Source organism: Phalacrocorax aristotelis, chromosome 1 (assembly GCF_949628215.1).
Source record: "Phalacrocorax aristotelis chromosome 1, bGulAri2.1, whole genome shotgun sequence".
NCBI lineage: Eukaryota > Metazoa > Chordata > Aves > Suliformes > Phalacrocoracidae > Phalacrocorax > Phalacrocorax aristotelis.
The window spans coordinates 68499874-68520391 of record NC_134276.1 but is presented as its reverse complement, the minus strand read 5'-3'; the positions used below and the strand labels follow the sequence as shown (position 1 = coordinate 68520391).

Sequence of the window (20518 nt, the reverse complement as noted above, 5' to 3'; positions counted from 1 at the left end):
ACAACTAATTGTATAGCACAGTCAATGGTGGAAATAGTTACTGGTTTTCTTGTGTTGATTTTGAGGGGCGTGCTTATAAGGCTACAAAGCATTTATTTAGAGGTTTCTTTTCATCTGTGTTTAAAAGGAGATGCCAAGTGTGACTCCACACTGACATGTTTCAGTGTTTCCTTTTTATAACCTACTTCAAAAATACAGGCTGAAAACTTAAAGTATCTTAGGAGGACTTGTTTCATTCTAAACCACTTAAAATTTTGTATGGATAGCGGGGGTGGGAGAGGGAGGGAGACTAGCAATTCAAGTGTATTCAAAATGTATGTGCTTGCTTGGAATCATAGGTGTAACTAGTTCCAGTATTTTTTTGGTTCACAAGCAAAACTACTTTTGAACTGATACTGGGAGCTCACGCTTTAAATTTCTGTCTGGTTTACTTCTACCTTCACATTTTTGCTTGTGCCTTAGTTCTTCAGCTCATTCCTTTCACTGTTTTCCTCCTGTCTGTGCTTCTGCCATCTGGCTTTCTGTGTGGTTTTTTTTGCTTTCCTTTTGTTGCTTCTTTGTTCTACCCCCCAAGAAATACCTTTGGAGATGTTTAACCTTTCACTTATGGAGTGTGTATATTCAAGTTATCTTAGGTGGGCAACATCAGAAATAAACTACTGTATAAATACACTTCTTACCCAAACTGAGAATGACTTAGGTAGAAATTGTGTTCTCCATAAGTATATTTAAACAGTAGTATCTGATGATAGTATAGTACAGCAGAGCTAAATGACAGATCTCTCTTGGTTTGTAGGATTTTTTTTCCTTTGCTACATTGCAGTAAAAGAGATTAAATGTAGCTGACCCCTTTCTTCCACTCTCTTTAATCAGAAGTGTTTATGAAATGCCACATGCATAAGGGGTTGTTGCTTGCTTCACTTGTAATCTCTACTTTGCCTAGTAGCCTTTGCCAATTGTAGTAACAACTCTTTTCATTCTTAATCCTGCATCTTTCAAAAACAAACCCTTAAAATATGAGTGGATTTGGGCTGATAACCAGTTGACAAAATCAGTCATTCAAAAGTATTATGCATTGTTGAAAAGAAGACTCACCTTCTTGAATTCTTTTAAAAGTACCATGCTTCTAAAATGTCTGTCATGTTTTTTCTCCTTCAGAAATCGATGAAAGGATTCCTCTTTGCTAAGCTGTATTTTGAAATAAAAGAATATGAACTTGCTAAAAGGTAACATACATTGATGTGTGTGGTTTTTTCTGTTCTCTACAGTATAAGAGAAAAGCTAAATGATTACGAAGTAGACCAGAGAAAGCAAGATCAATATCATGCTGTTTTAAGGTAGCAGAAAATGTGGGTGTTGAATGCCATTTAAATCTTTATAAAACAACAACTTAAAAGAAGATTAGTTATGTGTTACTGAAAAACACTTCTGGTTGAAATGGCTTTTTTTTTTCTCGTGCTGTATTATGTAGTTCTTACTGTTTCTGCGAACTACTGCTTTTTTTGATAAACAGAAATACTTGCTGGCAAGTAAGTAGCATCTGTACATGTAAAACAATGTTACTTCTTATTTTAAGGTGCAGTCAAAGTATCTGGAACAAAATACATCTGTGTTTCCCATATGGCAGATTAAGTTACCATTATAGGTCAGGGGAGGGAGTATTATTGAAAAATATTGGTTGAGTAACTGACTTTTTTCTCCCTCCATAGGTATATATCAACATACCTCAATGTACAGGAAAGAGATCCCAAAGCACACAGATTCCTTGGACAGATTTATGAAGCTGAGGATAATGTAGAAAAAGCTTTTGGGTGTTACAAGGTAAGGACTACACTGACCCCTGATGTCCTGCTTTATTCCTTTGTAAATAGACTTTTAAAATCCTTCTGTGCTGGACATTCTGAAACCCACAGAAGAAAACATATTCCTGGAAAAACTATATTACTTATACACATTTGACAATGGAAAGCACATGAAATCCGGCAGAGGTGATTCTTCACTTGGTATCACTTGCTTCAGTAGTATATTTTTAAGTTGAATCTTTGTTTTTTGTTCTGGACTTGATCTTTGTGCTACCTGCTGTTAAATTCTTCCCATGTCATATGTCGCCTTTTAGACTAAGGATCTGTGGCTGTTGTAGAATTCCTTAATGTGGACAGTGATGACAGTAGGAATCTAGTTGCTACTAGAAGACTGTAGACCTAGTGGGTTTTTTGTTTGGTTGGTTTAGGACGGGGTGGGAACAGAAGGGAGGATCAAATCTAATTTTAATTAGGCAAGCACATAAATGTCAAATTCCTGATCGGAATGTCTGCCTTCTAGTTTTGGGGAGGGAGATGATGTGCTCAGAAGTCTGGTTGCCAACACAGCTCTGTGAAGTGCTATTACACTTCTTAAACTGTGTCTTAACTATTCATTTTTTAAAAGCATCCACATCTGGCTGGAGGTCCTTGTAGTCCTACTGCCTGTGTATAGCAGTGACTGGTGGTAGATGCAGAGGAGCTGGCTTTTGCATTATTTCTCTTATGCTTTTCTGAATTCCAGCAGTTGTATCTGAGTGCTGTAAACTGGTGGTGGCATTTAGAAAGGCTTTTTTAATATATTCTATATCGAAAGATCTAATTAATTTGAATAGCTGGGTCTCTTTGTGAGGGGATAACTTTCTTTTCTGTTCTATATGGATTGTAAAATCAAGTTACTTTTTTTTTTTCTTCCCCTCCTGTGTGTGCATGGGGGAAACTAGCGTTCTGTGGAGTTGAACCCAACACAGAAAGATCTTGTATTGAAGATTGCAGAGTTACTGTGCAATAACAATATTACTGATGGAAGAGCAAAATACTGGGTTGAGAGAGCTGCTAAGCTCTTCCCTGGGAGTCCTGCTGTTTACAGGTTGAAGGTAAATTCCAAATTACCCTTGTTCTGTGACTTTAAGAAACCTTCAGCATCTGATTGAGTACTTTTTGCATGTTACATCACGCAAACCTCTTCCTGGCTAAATTATTTTAGAATCTATAGTCCTAAATCTATTGGATGTTACTTTCTTTGCAGTCTGGTGTTTTTGTCTAGCTTTCAAGAAAGCTGCAGCTACAGGCTTTCATACCTCTTTTAATGTTTCAAGGTTAATCCTCTTCAAGAATGCTGAGAAACTGTTAAGTTATCTCATCTGAGGAGTTAGGACTAGACAGGCACTACTTGAACTTTCTGTTGTGAGACTGGCAGGAAGGTAGCAGGCCTGTGAACTCAGGCTTTCTTGCCTTTACACTGCTTTTTTGTTTTTAAATCTGTATTATGATCAACTCTGCAGGATGTGAGAAAGTCTGTAACTCTCAAATACTGTGTAAATGCTTCCTGTCATGCAGTCTCACTTTTGCGCAGGTATATTAATTCTGTGTAGCTAGGCAGCAGCCACATGAAAGTTTTAAGTATGCTGTCATTGAACCAAATGGTTTGACAAGCATTGCTTACCATTGGTAAGAGGCAAATTCTTCTGAGGACTTTCTTCTTTGACAGTTATCTCCATTTTTAAATATTTGAGTATTTCATCAAACTTTATGTAATACCTGAAAGCTACCACGAGCAGTGTAGTTTGGGTAATGGGAGTCTACATAGTGGAGGAAAAAAAACCGTTTGGTATTGTAGTTGCTGAAGAGACTCATGTGGGAAATGAAATACTAACATGTTGCCTTCATGTTTAATAGGAGCAGCTATTGGATTGTAAGGGTGAAGATGGATGGAACCAGCTTTTTGACTTGATTCAATCAGAACTTTATGCAAGACCAGATGATGTCTACATAAACATCAGACTAGTTGCGCTCTACCGTTCAAATAATAGATTAAGAGATGCTGTGCTCCATTGCCAGGAGGCAGAGAAGAAAATACCTTTGCAGTCAAGCTTGGAATGGTGTTCCTGTGTTGTAGAGACATTTGAGGTGTTTAATCATACTTTGATCCTGTGATAGCCTTCCTGTCTTTTTAACTGGTCTATTTCTCTTAGTATCATTACTCTGACAGCTATTTCTCAAGTGGTTTAACGCCTTCAAATGCAAGTCTACTGAAACCGGTGGAATTACAAAATACTTTTTGGGTTTTTTTAATTGGAATTTTCTCCCTAAATTTAAGCCTTATAGAGCTCTTGAGTTTCTAATTTCAAAAGCTGAGTTAGATACAGCAGTTCCATTAGGGATAAAATTGCTCAGGCAAATAGTTCCCTGGAACTTTGCTGCTGAAGAGTATGTTAAGGTCTCAACTGTGAAACTGGATTATGCAGTAAATGCTACTAATATGTTTTTGGAGAAGTACTGCCCTTGCCTGCATGGAAGGATGACTGTTCCTTATCCTGTGATGAACTTTCTTCTTTAGGAATATCTGGAATCTTTACAAGACTTGGAGTCTGATAAAAATAACTGGAGAGCTATCAAGAAAGATCATCTGCTGGCCTATTCCAGCTTTGTCAAAATGATGCTTTCTTCTAGAGATGTTCAGGAATGCAGAGAGGCACTTGAAAGGTACTGTTTTAACTTTCCTGTACTTGAAAAAAAATCTAAGAGTTGTGGGGGTTTTGGTGTTTGTTTGGATTTGGGGTTTTTTTTGCTTGGTGTTTGGTTGTTTGTTTTTCTGGGTCACAGAACATCTACCAAGCTTCAGTTTCACTGCCTGACTTGTTTGTGGATGGGAGATGTGATTTTCTGTACTAGCCACTAAGAATGGTTCAAACCCAGTAAGACCCCCAAGTTATCTTTTGACTGAGATGCAAGCCTTGTTTGAATAGTCAGCACACAGCCATGGAGAAGACTCATCGATATCTTGGGTCAACTAACTTTGTACCTTCTTTCTCTTCAGTAAGAGAATGTTGTTCTGTATTTCAGCAGTTGTTTAACCACAATTTCGCAGGCAATTAAAAAAAAAAACCCAACTGAACAAACAAACAAAAAAACAGAATAAAACCCCACAAAACAAAAAAACCCAAACCCACCTCTTGTGTATCAGCCTTGTCCTGGTCATTTTGTTCTAAATTAACATCACACATACTGGAATAATTAGGAACTTTAGGTATATAGTGTAATTGGGAAGGAGGAAGCCGCTTGCAGTAAGAACACTGCTTCAGGGAAAACTGGTGGTGTCACAGGGCCAGCTAAACCAGCTGACTTCAAGGCATATCATCTGTGGCACACCTAGAGCAGTACAAAATGTTTATAGTCAATATATTCATTAAGATTTGTGTTCCTTTCTGTTATCTTCCCTTTCTTACTGGCTTTTATTGACTTACCTTTGTGCCTTGATTATGCAATGCCTGTTCTTCAGGCTGTTAATCTTGAATGAGTATTTGAAGCAGTACAGGCAATGGATGAGAAATGCTTGATGCCCAAGTATGTTTGTTTTCTTGTTCTCCTTGGGTTTCCTGCTGCCACTGTATTAGAGCCTTTCAAGGTGATTACATCTGAAGCAGCTCCAGGTTATAGCAATGCCATTATAGTTTTGTCCAATAATTGAAAGAGTGTTTTAACTGTGTTCTTGAAAGCCTCCCCTGAGTGGGGGTTGTGTATGTACTAGCCTACAGCTACTGAAATTTCTGCAGGATCTTCTATTTTTTGAAGAGCGCCTCTAGCTGTGTATTGGGCCTTTCTGATGAATGAAGGAAAGGGAGGAGCAGTGACTGGTGCCTTCTGCATGTGTCTCAAACTGCAGTAGTGAACAAGTTTATCCACGTGGTTTGGGAGAATAGTTTTGCAAGCAGCTGTGCAAAGATGTGATGAAAAAGGCTGTAAATACCTAGGTAATAATTAGTATGTTTTATTTCAGTAAACTAAGTGGAGAGCTTTGGGTGTTTGAGATAATTATTGTACTTCCTAGTGCAGCTAAGGCTTAAGCAACAGAGCTGGTACTACTAACCATTGACTTATGAAGTTACTTGTTTCACAGCCAACAACCAAAAGCATCTGCTATAGCTTTTTGCCAGGACTCGGTCTAAACAGAGTCTTCTCTACATTTCAGCTTTGATCGTGTGCTTCAGTCAGTGAAACCATATGTGAATGGGGCTGATGAGTTGTCTCGTACCTTTGTGGAAATGAAAGGGCAGCTATACATGCATGCTGGAACTTTGCTACTGAAAATGGCGCAACACAACGAGGCACAGTGGAGAGTTGTGTGTGAGCTAGCAGCATTGTGTTATCTGATAAGTTTCCAGGTAAGTAGTTTTTCAGTTTATGCCTTTAGTTGATGCCATTCTTGAAGTGTTCTTGCTGTGTGTGTTGAGCTCCTGTATTCCTGAGAGGAACTAGTGTTTGTGTGCCTAGGGAAAGACTCCCTCCTCACTCACCAAACCCTGCTCTTTCACAATTCTTTAAAAGGTTTCAAATGACATGAATAGTGTGAAACTGTATCTTCAGCTGTTTCCCTTGTCAAAATAACCTGATGCTAGGTTAGTGAGTTTCTTTCCTACAGGATATTCCATTTCTGTAATACAGCTGAACACATATGTTAAGTATTAGGCTTATTGCTATAGGGAGGAAGGGGGATGAACTGAATAGTTCCTATATAGTTGCTGTGTAGACAGCAGAACTGAAAAATCAAGCTTAGTTCTTTGCCTTATGAAGGAAAATTGATTGTCCTTTTTATGCCACTGCTTGCATTCCAGATATTACTTGCTCTTGTGTGTTTCATGTTACTTGCAATAGCTATAATTGCCTGCCTCGGGGTTTTGTGTGTTTTGGGTGGATTCCCTGCCCCCTCTCTCACCCTGGGGTATGTGCCATAGTACCTTCAGAATTAATTACATGGTTTTTTTCCTGTAGTTTTCTAATGCTAAAAAGAAGCTTGTTTCTTAATTCTTAACACTAAATGATCTGTTCTTATTGTGAAAAAGCTGTAACAATTCTCTCCTTATTTCAACAGGTTCCTAAACCAAAGTCAAAACTAATAAAGGGGGATCAAAATGGACAAGATGTGCTAGAAATGTTGGCCTGTGATCGAAAAAGCCAGTCTGGTAATGAAAATAGCTACGTAGTTCTATCTTAGAGATAGTCACTTTAAGAGCTAAGCAGTTTGTTAAAGAACACAGTTGTTATCTTGAAATGTAATGTTAGCACTTCAATATCCAATAGAACCTTCTAGATTCTGGCTACATATGTAAAACTAAACAGTAGTTTGATCCTGACAAAGTTTTTTTTCTTCTCTTTAGCATGCTAGTAGAGTGTGTTCTCTTCTTTCTTTTTTCCCAAGTGTGTTTGTTTTTCCCCCTTTTTGCCTCTTCAGCATACCAAGATGGAATTTAACTTTTATGGTCTCTTAATCTACTGTAAATGGCTTCTGCCTGCTGGAACTATTTTGCAAATATTGTTAGACCCAAGAGGAAAATAAAATATTGGCGTTTCCCTGTCCTTTCCATCCTCTTACTTGTTCATCAACTTTCCCTTTTTGCTGCTAAGTATAGGCAGTTTTTCAGTCTACAAACTCTTGCAGGGCCTAGATGAAAGCAAACAAACCCGCTAGGCATCAGGTCCAATTGTTTCAGAATGGCCTTTGATAAGACAGGCTGCTACTTGCATTATAGCTGCTTATTTTAAGGGCAGTTGCAGTGTCCCTAGAATAGTAACAATGGGTTGGCTTTGTTTTTCCTGAAGAACTGGATTTACAAATGCCTTGTGATTGTTGTCAATAAAAGCTTGGAAAGCCTATGTGCTGAAACACTGACCTAATTACAGGGAGAAATCACAACCTGTAAGTTTCATAAGGGGAAATCCTGATTCCCACCCAGCCTTTGGTAGCGAGAACAGTCCAGTGTATCAAATACTACTTTCCTTGTGTTCACTGCTTTATGTGAAGCGATATTTTTGTTTTCTAGGTCATATGCTGCTGAACTTAAGCCATGGCAAGCAAGACTTCTTTAAAGAGATTGTGGAATCTTTTGCAAACAAGAGTGGTTTGTTTACATTGTTTGATAGCCTGTTTGAGAGCGGAGCTTCCAGAGAGAGATCTTTTATTGGCACAGATGATATTGGAAATGTCAGTACACAAGCACCAGTGCAAGTGGAACTTAATAAATATGATATTGGTAAGAGGTGTTACTTGCTGAAACTCAGCACAACTTTCTGTACCAGAAGCTCTTCTACAAATACTTCATATTGAAACAGAAGACAAATACCTGGAATAGCTGTCCAAAGCTGCCCTAATGTAGGCAAGACTTAGACTTCATTGCAAAGTAAAGAAGTGCTTCTTGAATAATTCCTTAAAGATTTTGGAGAGGTAAATAGGTTTGCTGGAAATAGTCACCTATTGGACTGAATATGGTGAGGATGGAAGAGAAAGGAAATCTGAGAGTCACCCCCTCAGAAGCTTAAGGGGTTGATGGCTTGAGCACTCAGATGAACTGTCTCCTTGATATGTTTGGCTAATTTGAAGCTTATAATCTTTCATAAGTGAAAGTTGGGATCTTGATGCTCATTGATCTGCCAGGTATCTTTGGCTGCTCTGACACAGTGAAATGTGAAACCCGGCTTTGATCAGATACAAGTCTTGCTGACTTACGGGAAGTTGACATCCGCATCCAACTTTGTTTTTTGCATAGGTGCTGTTCGAATGCACAACGGCAGTCTCCAGCACCTTGTGTGGCTTGGCTTGCAGTGGAACTTTATGTCAGTCTTACCCCCAATGCGCAAATGGCTAAAACAGCTTTTTCACTTGCCCCAAGAAACATCAAGACTTGAGACAGATGCTCCTGAATCCATTTGCCTATTGGACCTTGAGGTAAGTAAACTTTCCAAGTTCTTAAATGTACTATACAATTTAGGTGTTTGTGTTTCATACCTTTTACTTATTTATTTTTACAAAAACCAGGTATTTCTACTCGGAGTGGTATTCACGAGCAACTTACAATTGCAAGAGAAGTTTAATTCTCACTACGGTGCACATCAGCCGCAATTCTCACCATTGCCAGTCTGCAAACAGCTCTATACCGAAAAGCAAAGATCCTGGTGGGATGCTGTTCGTACTCTTATTCAGAGGAAAACAACGTAAGGCTTTCTCAGTTTGGAAATATTTGATCAAGCCTTTAGGCAGCTTCTGCTGCAGCAGCTTGGACTGGTCCTAATAGATTCTTGTAAAATTAAATATTTTTTTGACATATTTTGGACATTGAAGGCTGCTTTGTAGTAGGGACTTGGTACGCTTGAAAGATCTCTAAAAATGGAAGTTTCATTTCTAACAATGCATTTCTAAAATAGAGGCAGATTAGGACTAAAACTGCAGGCTATATTCATCAAGCAAATGACATGTGAGCAGATGAAAAAAATAGAGTACTAATCAAGGAATGTTTCTTCTGATATTCAGACCGGGAACGGCAGCAAAACTGAGGCTTATTGTACAGCATGGAATAAGTACTCTGCGAACACTGGAGAAGCATGGTCTTCAACCTGCCTTAATTATACACTGGGCAAAAAGCCTGCAAAAAACAGTAAGCTGAAATTATTTTTAACTATGTAGAATCCAGAGGTGTTTTTCTCTTTTTATTTTCCAAACTATAATAAACAGCCAGAGAGAGGAAAAAGAGCTGAACAGCAATTCTCAACAATAAGTTCTCATTTTTTCAGGCAAATTAGTTGCTCTTGTCACCCTGTAAAGTACTCTGTCTTTAACTGTAGTGTGATTTTCTACATGTATGTTACTTTACGTAGTTCTTGAGATAAACCCCCCCGGGTTTATCTCTTATGTCAAAGAAGCACTCTTGAAACTGTTCAAGAAGAACAGGAGAAGGATATGTATGAATAGCAGTTTGACTTAATTTTTTTTTAAATAACACGTGCTTCTATTCCCTCTCCTTCACCAGGGTATTAGCCTTAACTCATTCTATGACCAGAAGGAATACATTGGACGAAGTGTCTACTACTGGAAAAAAGTTTTGCCTATGCTGGAAACTGTAAAAAAGAGGAGGAGTATTCCTGAACCTACTGATCCTCTCTTCAAACACTTCCATAGTGTAGACATTCAGGTACAGATTGACTAAGCCAAGGCTGAAGTAAGAGAGGCTTTATGTCAGAAACTTACACAACTGTGAGATTTTTTTTCTCTGCATTGTACAACTCATGTTGTTATTACTGTAAAACTATTAACGATGAGATTTGGTAATATCGGTGTCTGATTAGGGGGGGGGGAATCTCCTTACACACAGTTTTACAGGCCAGAATAAAGTTGTATGATTGGAAGGCACTGAACACCCTTGGTACCAACTTTCTTTAAAAAGTATTTTCCCTGTATTATAGTAAGAAAAATAATGGGTGTGTCATTCTATTGTTAGATATGAGTTGCCTTTCACTTCCTTTTTGCAGGTCTTTCAGGTTGCAGCATATGAAGAAGAGGCACGTATAGCATTTGCAATGTTGGATGCAGTCGATGGCAAAACTGATGATGCGCTGTTAGCATTTGAAGCTATTAAGAACGTAGTTTCATACTGGAATCTTGCTGTGGTAAGTTTATAAATTGCATTATCCTGAAATGCTTTGCATTATTCAGTTGCTTCTGACTGATCTTGATCTGCATTCTATTCTTTAGATCTTCCAAAGAAAGGCAGAAGAGATTGAAAATGATGCCATGCTGCCAGAAGAACAAGAAGAACGCAAAACCTGTCTTCTTAAAAGCAAGCATTATCTAATGAAGATCATTGAGGAAAGCTCCTTGGATATGTCTGTAACTGAGAAAGTAAGTAATTTTTGCTTTAAAACTTGCTTCCAGAGATGCATTAGCTTTGGTTACTGTTTCAAAATGAAAGTTTGCATTTGTGTTAGCTTTTTTTAGACCAAGCTTTATGTTAAGTCAAGTTAAACTTATTTCTTTGCTCAGACAAATAAAAAAACTTGCTTAACATCAGCGGGTTGGTAAACTCTGGGTAACTGCTGTAACTTAACAGATCATGGAACAGTCTGACCACTGTGTGGATTAAAGCTTTAAAATAAACAGCTTTTGCCACTATCTCTTTATAGAGGTTGATAATTTGAAAAAATAGAATTAATGCTTGTATGAATTGTTTTCTTACACCAATCATAACAGATCTAGAGCTTTGCTGAAAAAAGAGTATTTGTGTAACAAAAGCCTTGTGAATTGTTCAGCTGGAATTCTGAATGTAGTCTCTCTTGCTCTGAGGGAGAATTGCAATTGTGACTCATGTTTCAAATAACTTTCTAGCTGCCGGTGTCTATTGAGACTGTGAGGGAAATGCTGGATACAGTGATCCAGGAACTTGGCGAGAATGGTGAAGAGGGAAGTCTTGCCTTCAGAAATGGTCTGTCACAGGGTGTAGATTCAGAGATGAAACATTCCACTCCATCACCAACCAAGTTCTGTCTTTCACCAACCAAGAGCTACAAGGTATATTAGCCAGCTATTGTTTCAGGGAATTGTTATGTTTGAATAAAAACTCACAAGATTCAATTAACTTTTTTTTAGTTTTCTCCCAAAACTCCTCCTCAGTGGGCAGAAGATCACAGAACTATACTTCAAATGATCTGTCAGCAAGTGGAAGCTTTAAAGGTAAACAATTTTGTCACCATATTCAGTGAAGAACAGTTGGCCTTTTAGTTATGGTAAAGACTTAGTGATAATAGCATGGGCTACCTTACGGTTCCTAGACTACTACTTAAATCAGTGGAATTAACTTCTGTAAATATCTGCTTAAAATGAGTGCAAGAGTAAATTTTTTTTGCTTAAAAACCTCTTGGCCAGGGGGTGCAGAGGAAGCCCTTCTAAGGACTGTATGCAGAAAGAGTTCTGCTTTCATCAGCTTGGTTCTCATCCACTTGGCTGAGGTTTGTTTTGTTGGGTTGGTTGGTTTTTTTTTTTTTTTCTGGCTTTAGAACACAGTCTTAGCACTTTGTACTGCATGAACAGATCATGAATGATTCTGGGAGGTATCTCTTAATGCATCTGGTTTTGTTTTCCAACCATGAACATGCTTTTAAAAAGCAAAAGGGTAGACACCGTTCCTTATGTTTTCTTCTACAAATACCTGTGTAATATACACTTATACTCTCGGCACAATGTCTTGACAGAATGAAATGCAAGAAATGAAACTTAATAATTCCAACTCAAATGCATCATCACATCGGTGGCCTGCTGAAAGCTATGGAACAGATACAATGTCGGAGGGTTATCAGAGAGCACAAAATCTTCATGAAGCTCCATTAACAGGTAAGTCGCTGCTGAATCTTTTATCTAAACACTTAAATAAACAAGAATTTTGAAAATATTGGAGAAATGTTTTAATGTTTTATAATTAAACTGCTTGGGAGAGTCCATTGAAGAAAACAACAACAGAAAATAAAAGTATAAACTGTTTTCCTGCTGTTCATTTTCAGTTGCGACCACTGGCCCATCTGTTTACTACAGTCAGTCACCTGCCTATAACTCTCAGTACCTTCTAAGAACTGCCGCAACCAATGTGACACCAACAAAGGTGAGAACAAATCTGTCCACTTAAGCTACTTCCAATGATTACTGAAAACTACTGCTTTTTTTTTTGTTTCTGTATGTAGCTGGATGTAATTGCAGTTCCTTATATGGTATTTGGTAAACTTGGACTGCTAGGGATAAACTGGTAATTTATCTTCCTGCCTGATTTTTGGGATGTGGGGTTTGGGAGGAAAAGCTACTAATGTCTGTAATATGTTAGTACATGCGCCCTACAGGGTATGCGTGATAGCATTACACACACACACTCTCACCCCCTCAAAGCAGATGGCAAGAGAATGGGGTTTTCAAGGCTTTTTTTCATAAAAAGCCAACCCATTCATCTTGTGCCCCTCTTTCAACGCTTGTTTTCAGATGCCCTTAAAGACTTAAACTAATCAGTTTAAAATAAGTTGAAATTAGTTTACATTTAAACTCATCTGAAAGTATGCCCTGCTTTTAAGAGTACATGTTATGTGGACTTCAGCACAGTAAGACTTTGTCCTCTATGCTACCATAACAAGCAAAGCAGTTACTTTCTGCTTTTTCTTTAGGCTCCTGTCTATGGCATGAACCGACTTACACCTCAGCAACATATATATGCTTATCAACAACCGATGCATACGCCGCCTCTGCAAAACACTTCTGCTTGTATGTTTTCTCAAGAAATATATGGCACTCCCCTGCGTTTTGATCCTCCTGCTACTAGACTCATTTCCCCTAATGAGTGTGACGATTACTACAATTACAGCGTTCCACCAGCAAGCACAAATCCACCATTGCCTGAACCAGGTTATTTCACAAAGCCTTCAGTTGCACCACCAGCTTTAAAGCCTGCAGAATCAAAAGTGATAGACTTTCCAAAATCTAAATTGGGACAGCCAGGAACAGCAGAAGGAGCAAAAACACCTCTGCCAACACCAGCACAGTCGAGTCAGCCAACAACTTTTAAATTCAACACTAACTTCAAGTCTAATGATGGAGACTTTACCTTTTCTTCTCTTCAGGTTGCAACACAGCCTGGTAACACAGCTTTTAATAGCAGTGAAAGCCTCTTGGGTCTTCTGACATCTGACAAGCCATTACAGGATGATAGATATGTCAAACAAAAACCAGTTAATGATCACACAAATAGTCAAAGAAGTGTCTTCAGTTTTGGTGATAAACGTATTCCAAGTATCTCTTTTAGAGAAAGCATAGGTCAAAATGCACACAAAAACCTGGGTTTTGAGAAGACTGATATGTTTAGTGTCCAAGAACCAAGCAAGCCTCTGTTTATGACTTCAAATTCAGATTTGGCCAATAGAAGTCATGAAACAGAGGGAGGAAGCATCCATGGTGGAGATGAAGATGATGATGGTCCTCATTTTGATCCTGTGGTGCCGCTCCCTGACAAGATTGAAGTAAAGACAGGTGAGGAAGATGAAGAAGAATTCTTCTGCAACAGAGCCAAGCTCTTTCGTTTTGATGCAGAATCTAAAGAATGGAAAGAAAGGGGTATTGGAAATGTGAAAATACTGAAACATAAAGTATCTGGTAAATTTCGTCTCTTAATGAGACGGGACCAAGTGCTGAAAATCTGTGCAAATCACTACATAAATACTGATATGAAATTAACTCCAAATGCTGGATCAGATAAGTCATTTGTATGGCACGCTTTAGATTATGCAGATGAGTTGCCAAAACCAGAACAGCTTGCAATTAGATTTAAAACACCTGAGGAAGCAATGCTGTTCAAAAGTAAGTTTGAGGAGTCACAGAAGATTTTAAAAACCTTGGGATCAAATATTGACACATCCGTGGCTCAGAGTAGTGGGACCGCAAGAGAAACAACAAATCAGGACATCAAGGAGCCTAGCAGATCGCTTTCTGGGACCCCGAACTTTGGCTTTCAGTTCCCAAAAGATGGGGTGGGCAGTGAGACTGATAGCAAAGGCAGCGTTACAGCTACATCAACTGCATCTGGCCCTACCACTTTTTCACTTGGAAAGGAAGCCCTACAAACGTCTTCTGGTGTTGGATTTAGGCAGCATCTCTTGAAGAAGGATCAGTGGGAGTGTAAAACTTGTTTAATTCCAAATGAAGCAACTGCAAAGAATTGTGTGTCATGTCAAAGTCCAAATCCAGATACGTGGGAAGCACATGGCACCCCATTAACTGACTCTGTCACAAGTTTCAAAGCCAATGGTAACACTCTGCAGGATAATTTTGGATCTGCCTTTGCTAAAAAGGAAGGTCAGTGGGACTGCACTGTCTGTTCAGTAAGAAATGAACCCACTGCCTCCAAGTGTATTGCCTGCCAGAATCCAAACAAAACTACTACAGCGGTATCTGGTCAACAAACATCCTTTAAACTTGGCCAGGCAACTGTTCCAACAGGTATTCAAAATGACTTGGGAACTGCCTTTTCTAAAAAAGAAGGTCAGTCGGACTGCTCTGTATGCCTGGTCCAAAATGAAGCAAAAGATGCGAACTGCCGTCCTTGTCAGAATCCTAACTCACAAAGTCAATCAAGCGTGCCTATAACTACTGTTCAGGCATCCCCAGCTGCCAGGTTTGGTTCTGTTCCTGATGCAAGTAAGCCGCAGAAAAATGGATTCGAAGGGCTTTTTGCTAAAAAGGAAGGGCAGTGGGATTGTAGTACTTGTCTCGTGAGGAATGAAGGTTCTTCACCAGCCTATGTAGCCAGCCAAACACCAAATCCATCTAGTAAGCCTGCTGGTGATGCTCCATCAACTCCTACTTTTGGCTTGAAAAGTAAATTATCTGAACAGTTAGAAACAGGCTTTAAGTGTGATTTCTTAGAAAAGGGCATTAAGTTTGGTCATGTGGAGCCAGGCAAGACATTGTTTACATTTCAGATTCCTTCTGATACTGAAGCTAAGTCTGCAAAGGAAGGATTTAACTTTTCAGTGCCAGTGGGTGAAGGCGGATTTAAATTTGGCATACAGGAGCCTAGTAAAAATACCTCGAAGAAAGATGCGCCATCCAAGGAGTCTACAACTGGTGGCTTAAAAACCGTTGATGAAAAAGACAAAAAGGAGCTGCCTTCAGATAGCGGAATTACATTCCCATTTCAAGAAGTGGCAAATAAGGAGAAAGGTGACTTTGGTTTTGGGCAAAATAGCAGCACTTTTGCTGAGCTTGCAAAAAGTATTCCCGAGGAAGGCTTTCAGTTTGGCAAAAAAGACCCTAACTTCAAAGGCTTTTCACGTGCAGGTGAAAAGCTGTTTTCTTCGCAGGACTCTAAAATAGATCACAAAGCAAACACATCTGCTGACCTTGGTGAGAAGGATGATGATGTGTATAAGACAGAAGATAGCGATGATATCCATTTTGAACCTATAGTTCAGATGCCTGAAAAAGTAGAACCATTTACAGGAGAGGAAGATGAGAAAGTGTTATATTCCCAAAGAGTAAAGCTGTTCAGGTTTGATCCAGAAACAAGCCAGTGGAAAGAACGTGGGGTAGGCAACCTGAAGATTCTTAAAAATGAAGTTAATGGCAAAGTAAGGATACTAATGCGGCGTGAGCAGGTACTGAAGGTGTGTGCAAATCACTGGATAACAACAACAATGAACTTGAAACAGCTGTCTGGCTCGGACAAAGCATGGATGTGGATGGCCAATGACTTCTCTGATGGTGATGCAAAGTTGGAACATCTGGCAGCAAAATTTAAGACACCAGAGCAGGCTGAGGAGTTCAAACAGAAGTTTGAAGAATGTCAGAGGATACTACTAGATATACCACTGCAGACACCCCATAAACTTGTTGATACAGGTAGGACAGCTCAACTTATACAGAAAGCAGAAGAAATGAAGTGTGGCTTAAAAGATCTCAAAACGTTTCTGACAGATGACAAAACTAAACTTTCAGAAGAGGAAAATGTAAACCCTGCCTGTGCCAGCAGTACTTCTGATCTGGTTATAAAGCCACATGCTGAAAGTACTGGGCCTACTCTGGAATGGGATAACTATGACTTGCGTGAAGAAGCATTGGACGATAGTGTAGGTAGTTCTGTATATGCATCACCTCTTGCAAGTAGCCCTGTAAGGAAAAATCTGTTTAGATTTGGAGAGTCTACCACAGGTTTCAGTTTCAGCTTTAAATCTGCCTTGAGTCCATCCAAATCTCCTGCTAAGCAGAACCAGAGCAGAACATCAGTAGGCACAGATGAAGATTCTGATGTTACTCAAGAAGAAGAGAGAGATGGGCAGTACTTTGAACCTGTGGTACCTCTGCCTGACCTGGTGGAAGTGACCAGTGGTGAGGAAAACGAGCAAGTTGTCTTCAGTCACAGAGCCAAGCTTTATAGATACGACAAAGATGCCAATCAGTGGAAAGAGAGAGGTATCGGGGATATCAAGATATTGCAGAACTATGACAACAAACAAGTCCGTATAGTAATGAGAAGGGACCAGGTACTAAAACTCTGTGCCAATCATAGGATAACACCAGATATGAATATGCAACAAATGAAAGGATCTGATAGAGCATGGGTGTGGACTGCGTGTGACTTTGCAGATGGGGAAAGGAAAGTAGAACTTCTAGCCGTGCGATTCAAGCTGCAAGATGTTGCAGACTCGTTTAAGCAAATTTTTGATGAAGCAAAGCATGCCCAAGAGAGAGAGACCCTGATAACACCTCTTTCTTCTCGTGCCAATACGCCGAAGGAATCTCCATGTGGTAAAAATGCTGTAGCTGTACTAGAAGAAACTACCAGAGAAAGAACTGACCTCAGCCATGGTGATGATACTTCTGATGTAACTGTAGAGGTCACAGAGGTGTCAAACACTTCTGAAACACCAACAAAAACAGTGGTTTCTCCTCCAAAGTTTGTATTTGGATCTGAATCTGTCAAGAGCATTTTCAGTAATGAAAAGTCGAAGACATTCACTTTTGGAAATACTTCAGCCACTGGTTCTCTCTTTGGCTTCAGCTTTAACCCTCCAAGGAAGAGTGAATACGATACTCCAACATCTCAGAACACAGTGGAAAAAGAACCAGAAGTCTCTGAACCACCAAAAAGCTCTAGTACTTCTCAGAAGCCTCTGGACAGCAAGGTAGACAACTTGTCTACATCAACACAAGATGGACCCTCTAACTTCTCATTTAGAATTCTGGAAAAAGGTGAGTGTCAGTTGAACTAGTAATGTATTCAAATGTACAACTTCTTAAGCAGTCATCTTTATGCTATTTATTACTCTTTGTCTTGTTAGCATGTAGTTCTTTTCAGTTTCTCATGTGAGTACTCACGTCTTCACAAGCTCTCAAGGGTTTAAACTGAAGGAGTGAATTTTGTCATAATTATCTGCATATAAAAATGTGTGTGGTGCAGGATGGAGTTCTGTTGATTAATGGGGAAGCAGATTTCAGGTAGGAGATGTAGCACCATGAAGTGCTGTACCTGAATCTCAGGCTTAAGTGCTTAAAGAAGGATTCACTGTGGATTCCCTTCTTGAGGCTTAAATAGGTACTTGGATTGGTAGTGTATGTACGTGGGCCTTTGGTCTGAGTGGTAAAGTGTCAGAACAGCAAATGTGTGCTTCAGCTAAAACTTGAATTATCCCCATGACTGAATGGATGGGTATTCTAGAACTACTCCCCTACACATTTTTTTAGTCTTAATTATTGGCCTCAGCAATTTCAGATGTGTAGCTTAAATAACACCAGGTGTTAGCCTCTTTACTTAGCCAGAAGAGAGAGATCATGTGATTACATCCTCAGTTACACAGTTTCTGACACACTCTGAAAAAGATGTACTTGCAGAAGCTGTGGCAGTGGCATGGCCACTGTAATGTGCTGAAGCGTCCTTGTTGAGAAGAATAGAATTTACTAGCATTTTAATGCTAGAGTACTTACATTCAAAGGCTTTAGGTGCTGCTTCCCATCAGTGCAAGACTGTTTAATCAGCTGATAGTTCCTAATTTACCTACTAGTCTCAGAATCGTGAAGACATACTGTCTATTAACTGAAGTATAATAAAGTGACATGGTGGAAGATGATAGCTGCAGTCTGTTCACATGGGTTGGATAAGCTTGTGTAGAACTAACGGTTGTAATTTCCTGCTGTGAAATATGACTATGGAATGCTTCTGGGACATAGATAAGTCTGTTTTACCCTTTTAAAATTCCAGGTAAACACTTATATCCAAACAATTTATTTTTTTAGGATTTAATTTTAATCTTTTTAAATCTAATCCAATGGCCTTTTGGACAAGTACATCTTCCTTGCAACCTGATAGTAAAGGTATTTACATACTGCACTGAATGTGTGATGGAAACACTTTAGCAGGCATGGACAGTAACCCGACTGTGGCAAAGCAGTTGGCTCAGTAATCCTTATAATTAACATGCATGCTGGAGAAGAATACTTAGTCGTGTGTCTGACTACTACATTTGTCCTGTTGGAGAATGTCTCTTGCCCTTAGTATGTTAATATGAGCTAGCTCAATGGATGGCCCTGTTTAAGCTTTTGGCTTCTGGTTGCCTGATTTTCTGAGGTATCTGCCTTGCACTTCTCAGAGTTTTACTGAACATGCACATTGGATTGCTAAAATTCCCTTTTTCTAAAGCCGTTAAATTCTCCTGATGGTTTTAGAGAATCTTAGTACCTGAGGTCTTCCACTTCAGTGAAATAGGCTCAAAGATCTCAAGATAGTTCAGCCGGTAAGCCAGGTTACCCAGTAAAACGCTTGAATGTATTTAGCCTGTCTGTTGGAAATGTTTAATTCCGTTTCCTGATGATCAATATGTTAAACTGTTGCACTTTTAAGAACAAGGAGCACACAGAATTGAGAAAGCCAACTCCTTAGCTACCGCTTATGTCTATATACTTTACGTATAATACGAAGTCCACCACCTTATGGTCAGAAAACTTCTGTTGAATAACCCATTTGTTTACATTCAGAACCTGGAAGCAAAACTGTTACAGCTGATTACAAGATGTTGCTAACAGTGCTACTTGCAGGTATGCTTGCTGTAAGCATACTCAGCTTACACAGTTCAACACATTTTAGTAAGCAAATTTTTATTCTAGTGTATGCAAGACAGTCTTCTAATGTTAGTGTCTGACATTGTTCAAAAATGTCAAAATGTCATTCCCAGCACCATTTTCCCCAAATTGTGTTTCTGGAGAAGTTGTTCTTATTTAAACTCTGAACTCGTGTTCGGTATATATGATCTGAAGTTAACTGTTCTGTGTTTTTAGGCATCCTTGTGCGTGGAGTTTATTAAGGATTTAGTTTTATTTTCATCATGCAATGTCCGTAATGGGATGTAATTAAACCTTCTGTGCCAATGCATACATGCAAGAACTTCTGCTACCTCAGATTGATCCTGTTTTTATATTGGGGGTGTGTGAGGATGGGTGTGACTGTATTTTAAAAAAAAAATCAACCAAACAAAATACGCCTTTCTGGTACTTCAGGCTGTTCTTTACTTCTACTTTTCTGATAACTAGGATATGATTATATACTTAATAATTTATTTACAGTTGATAACTGTCTTTAGTGTGGCTTTTTTTGAGCTCTGTCTTAATAGTAAATGACTTTGAGAAGTCCTTTCTAAATTAGGTTTTCAAGCCTACCCAATGTAAATATAAGCTGAGACTTTCTCATGGGGAACGCCTTTCAGGGGGGCAGCTTGAGTTGTGCTAGAGCAACATTTGAAAGAAATTTTACCTCATAGGAGTTCTGCACCTCCATGTAAAAGCACTTAAGTTTTTCTCAGATCAGGTCATGAACTCTTTATAAATGCTTTACAAGTCTGAATCACAGTTATGTCAGTTGCATGTTACTGTATCAGTTACATGCATTAAGCTTTAAACTCTGGTGATTTCTCTTTATATCCAGAAGATATACACTGCTGTATGCATAGAAAAGAAAAAATCAGTATTGTGACTAACTAGATATTTAGGCCTACCTGGTCTTAATGTCAGTTGAAACAAAAGCAAATAATAGATTACACCAGAGAAAAGAACTGTTGTGCGTGGTATTGTTCTTTATTTTGTTCCTTCCATATACTAACAGTGTTTTGTATGGATTTTTTTCCCCTGGGTAGAAAGTTCTACTATCGCAAAACCAAGT

General features: G+C 38.9%; 1 protein-coding gene across 2 annotated transcripts in view; it reads left to right on the top strand.

Moving 5' to 3' along the window:
- RGPD4 (RANBP2 like and GRIP domain containing 4) overlaps window positions 1-20518 on the top strand; it is a 33680-nt gene that overhangs the window by 1554 nt on the left and 11608 nt on the right. For both annotated transcript variants that reach the window (XM_075092064.1, XM_075092055.1), the window contains exons 2-20: window positions 1159-1226; window positions 1710-1821; window positions 2744-2896; window positions 3699-3929; window positions 4360-4505; window positions 5992-6184; window positions 6892-6982; window positions 7841-8050; window positions 8564-8742; window positions 8833-9008; window positions 9325-9448; window positions 9821-9982; window positions 10320-10457; window positions 10543-10689; window positions 11173-11355; window positions 11434-11517; window positions 12036-12174; window positions 12342-12439; window positions 12987-17562. In XM_075092064.1, the coding sequence (XP_074948165.1) occupies window positions 1159-1226; window positions 1710-1821; window positions 2744-2896; window positions 3699-3929; window positions 4360-4505; window positions 5992-6184; window positions 6892-6982; window positions 7841-8050; window positions 8564-8742; window positions 8833-9008; window positions 9325-9448; window positions 9821-9982; window positions 10320-10457; window positions 10543-10689; window positions 11173-11355; window positions 11434-11517; window positions 12036-12174; window positions 12342-12439; window positions 12987-17562 (7210 nt within the window). The remainder of the gene's footprint in view (window positions 1-1158; window positions 1227-1709; window positions 1822-2743; window positions 2897-3698; window positions 3930-4359; window positions 4506-5991; window positions 6185-6891; window positions 6983-7840; window positions 8051-8563; window positions 8743-8832; window positions 9009-9324; window positions 9449-9820; window positions 9983-10319; window positions 10458-10542; window positions 10690-11172; window positions 11356-11433; window positions 11518-12035; window positions 12175-12341; window positions 12440-12986; window positions 17563-20518) is intronic.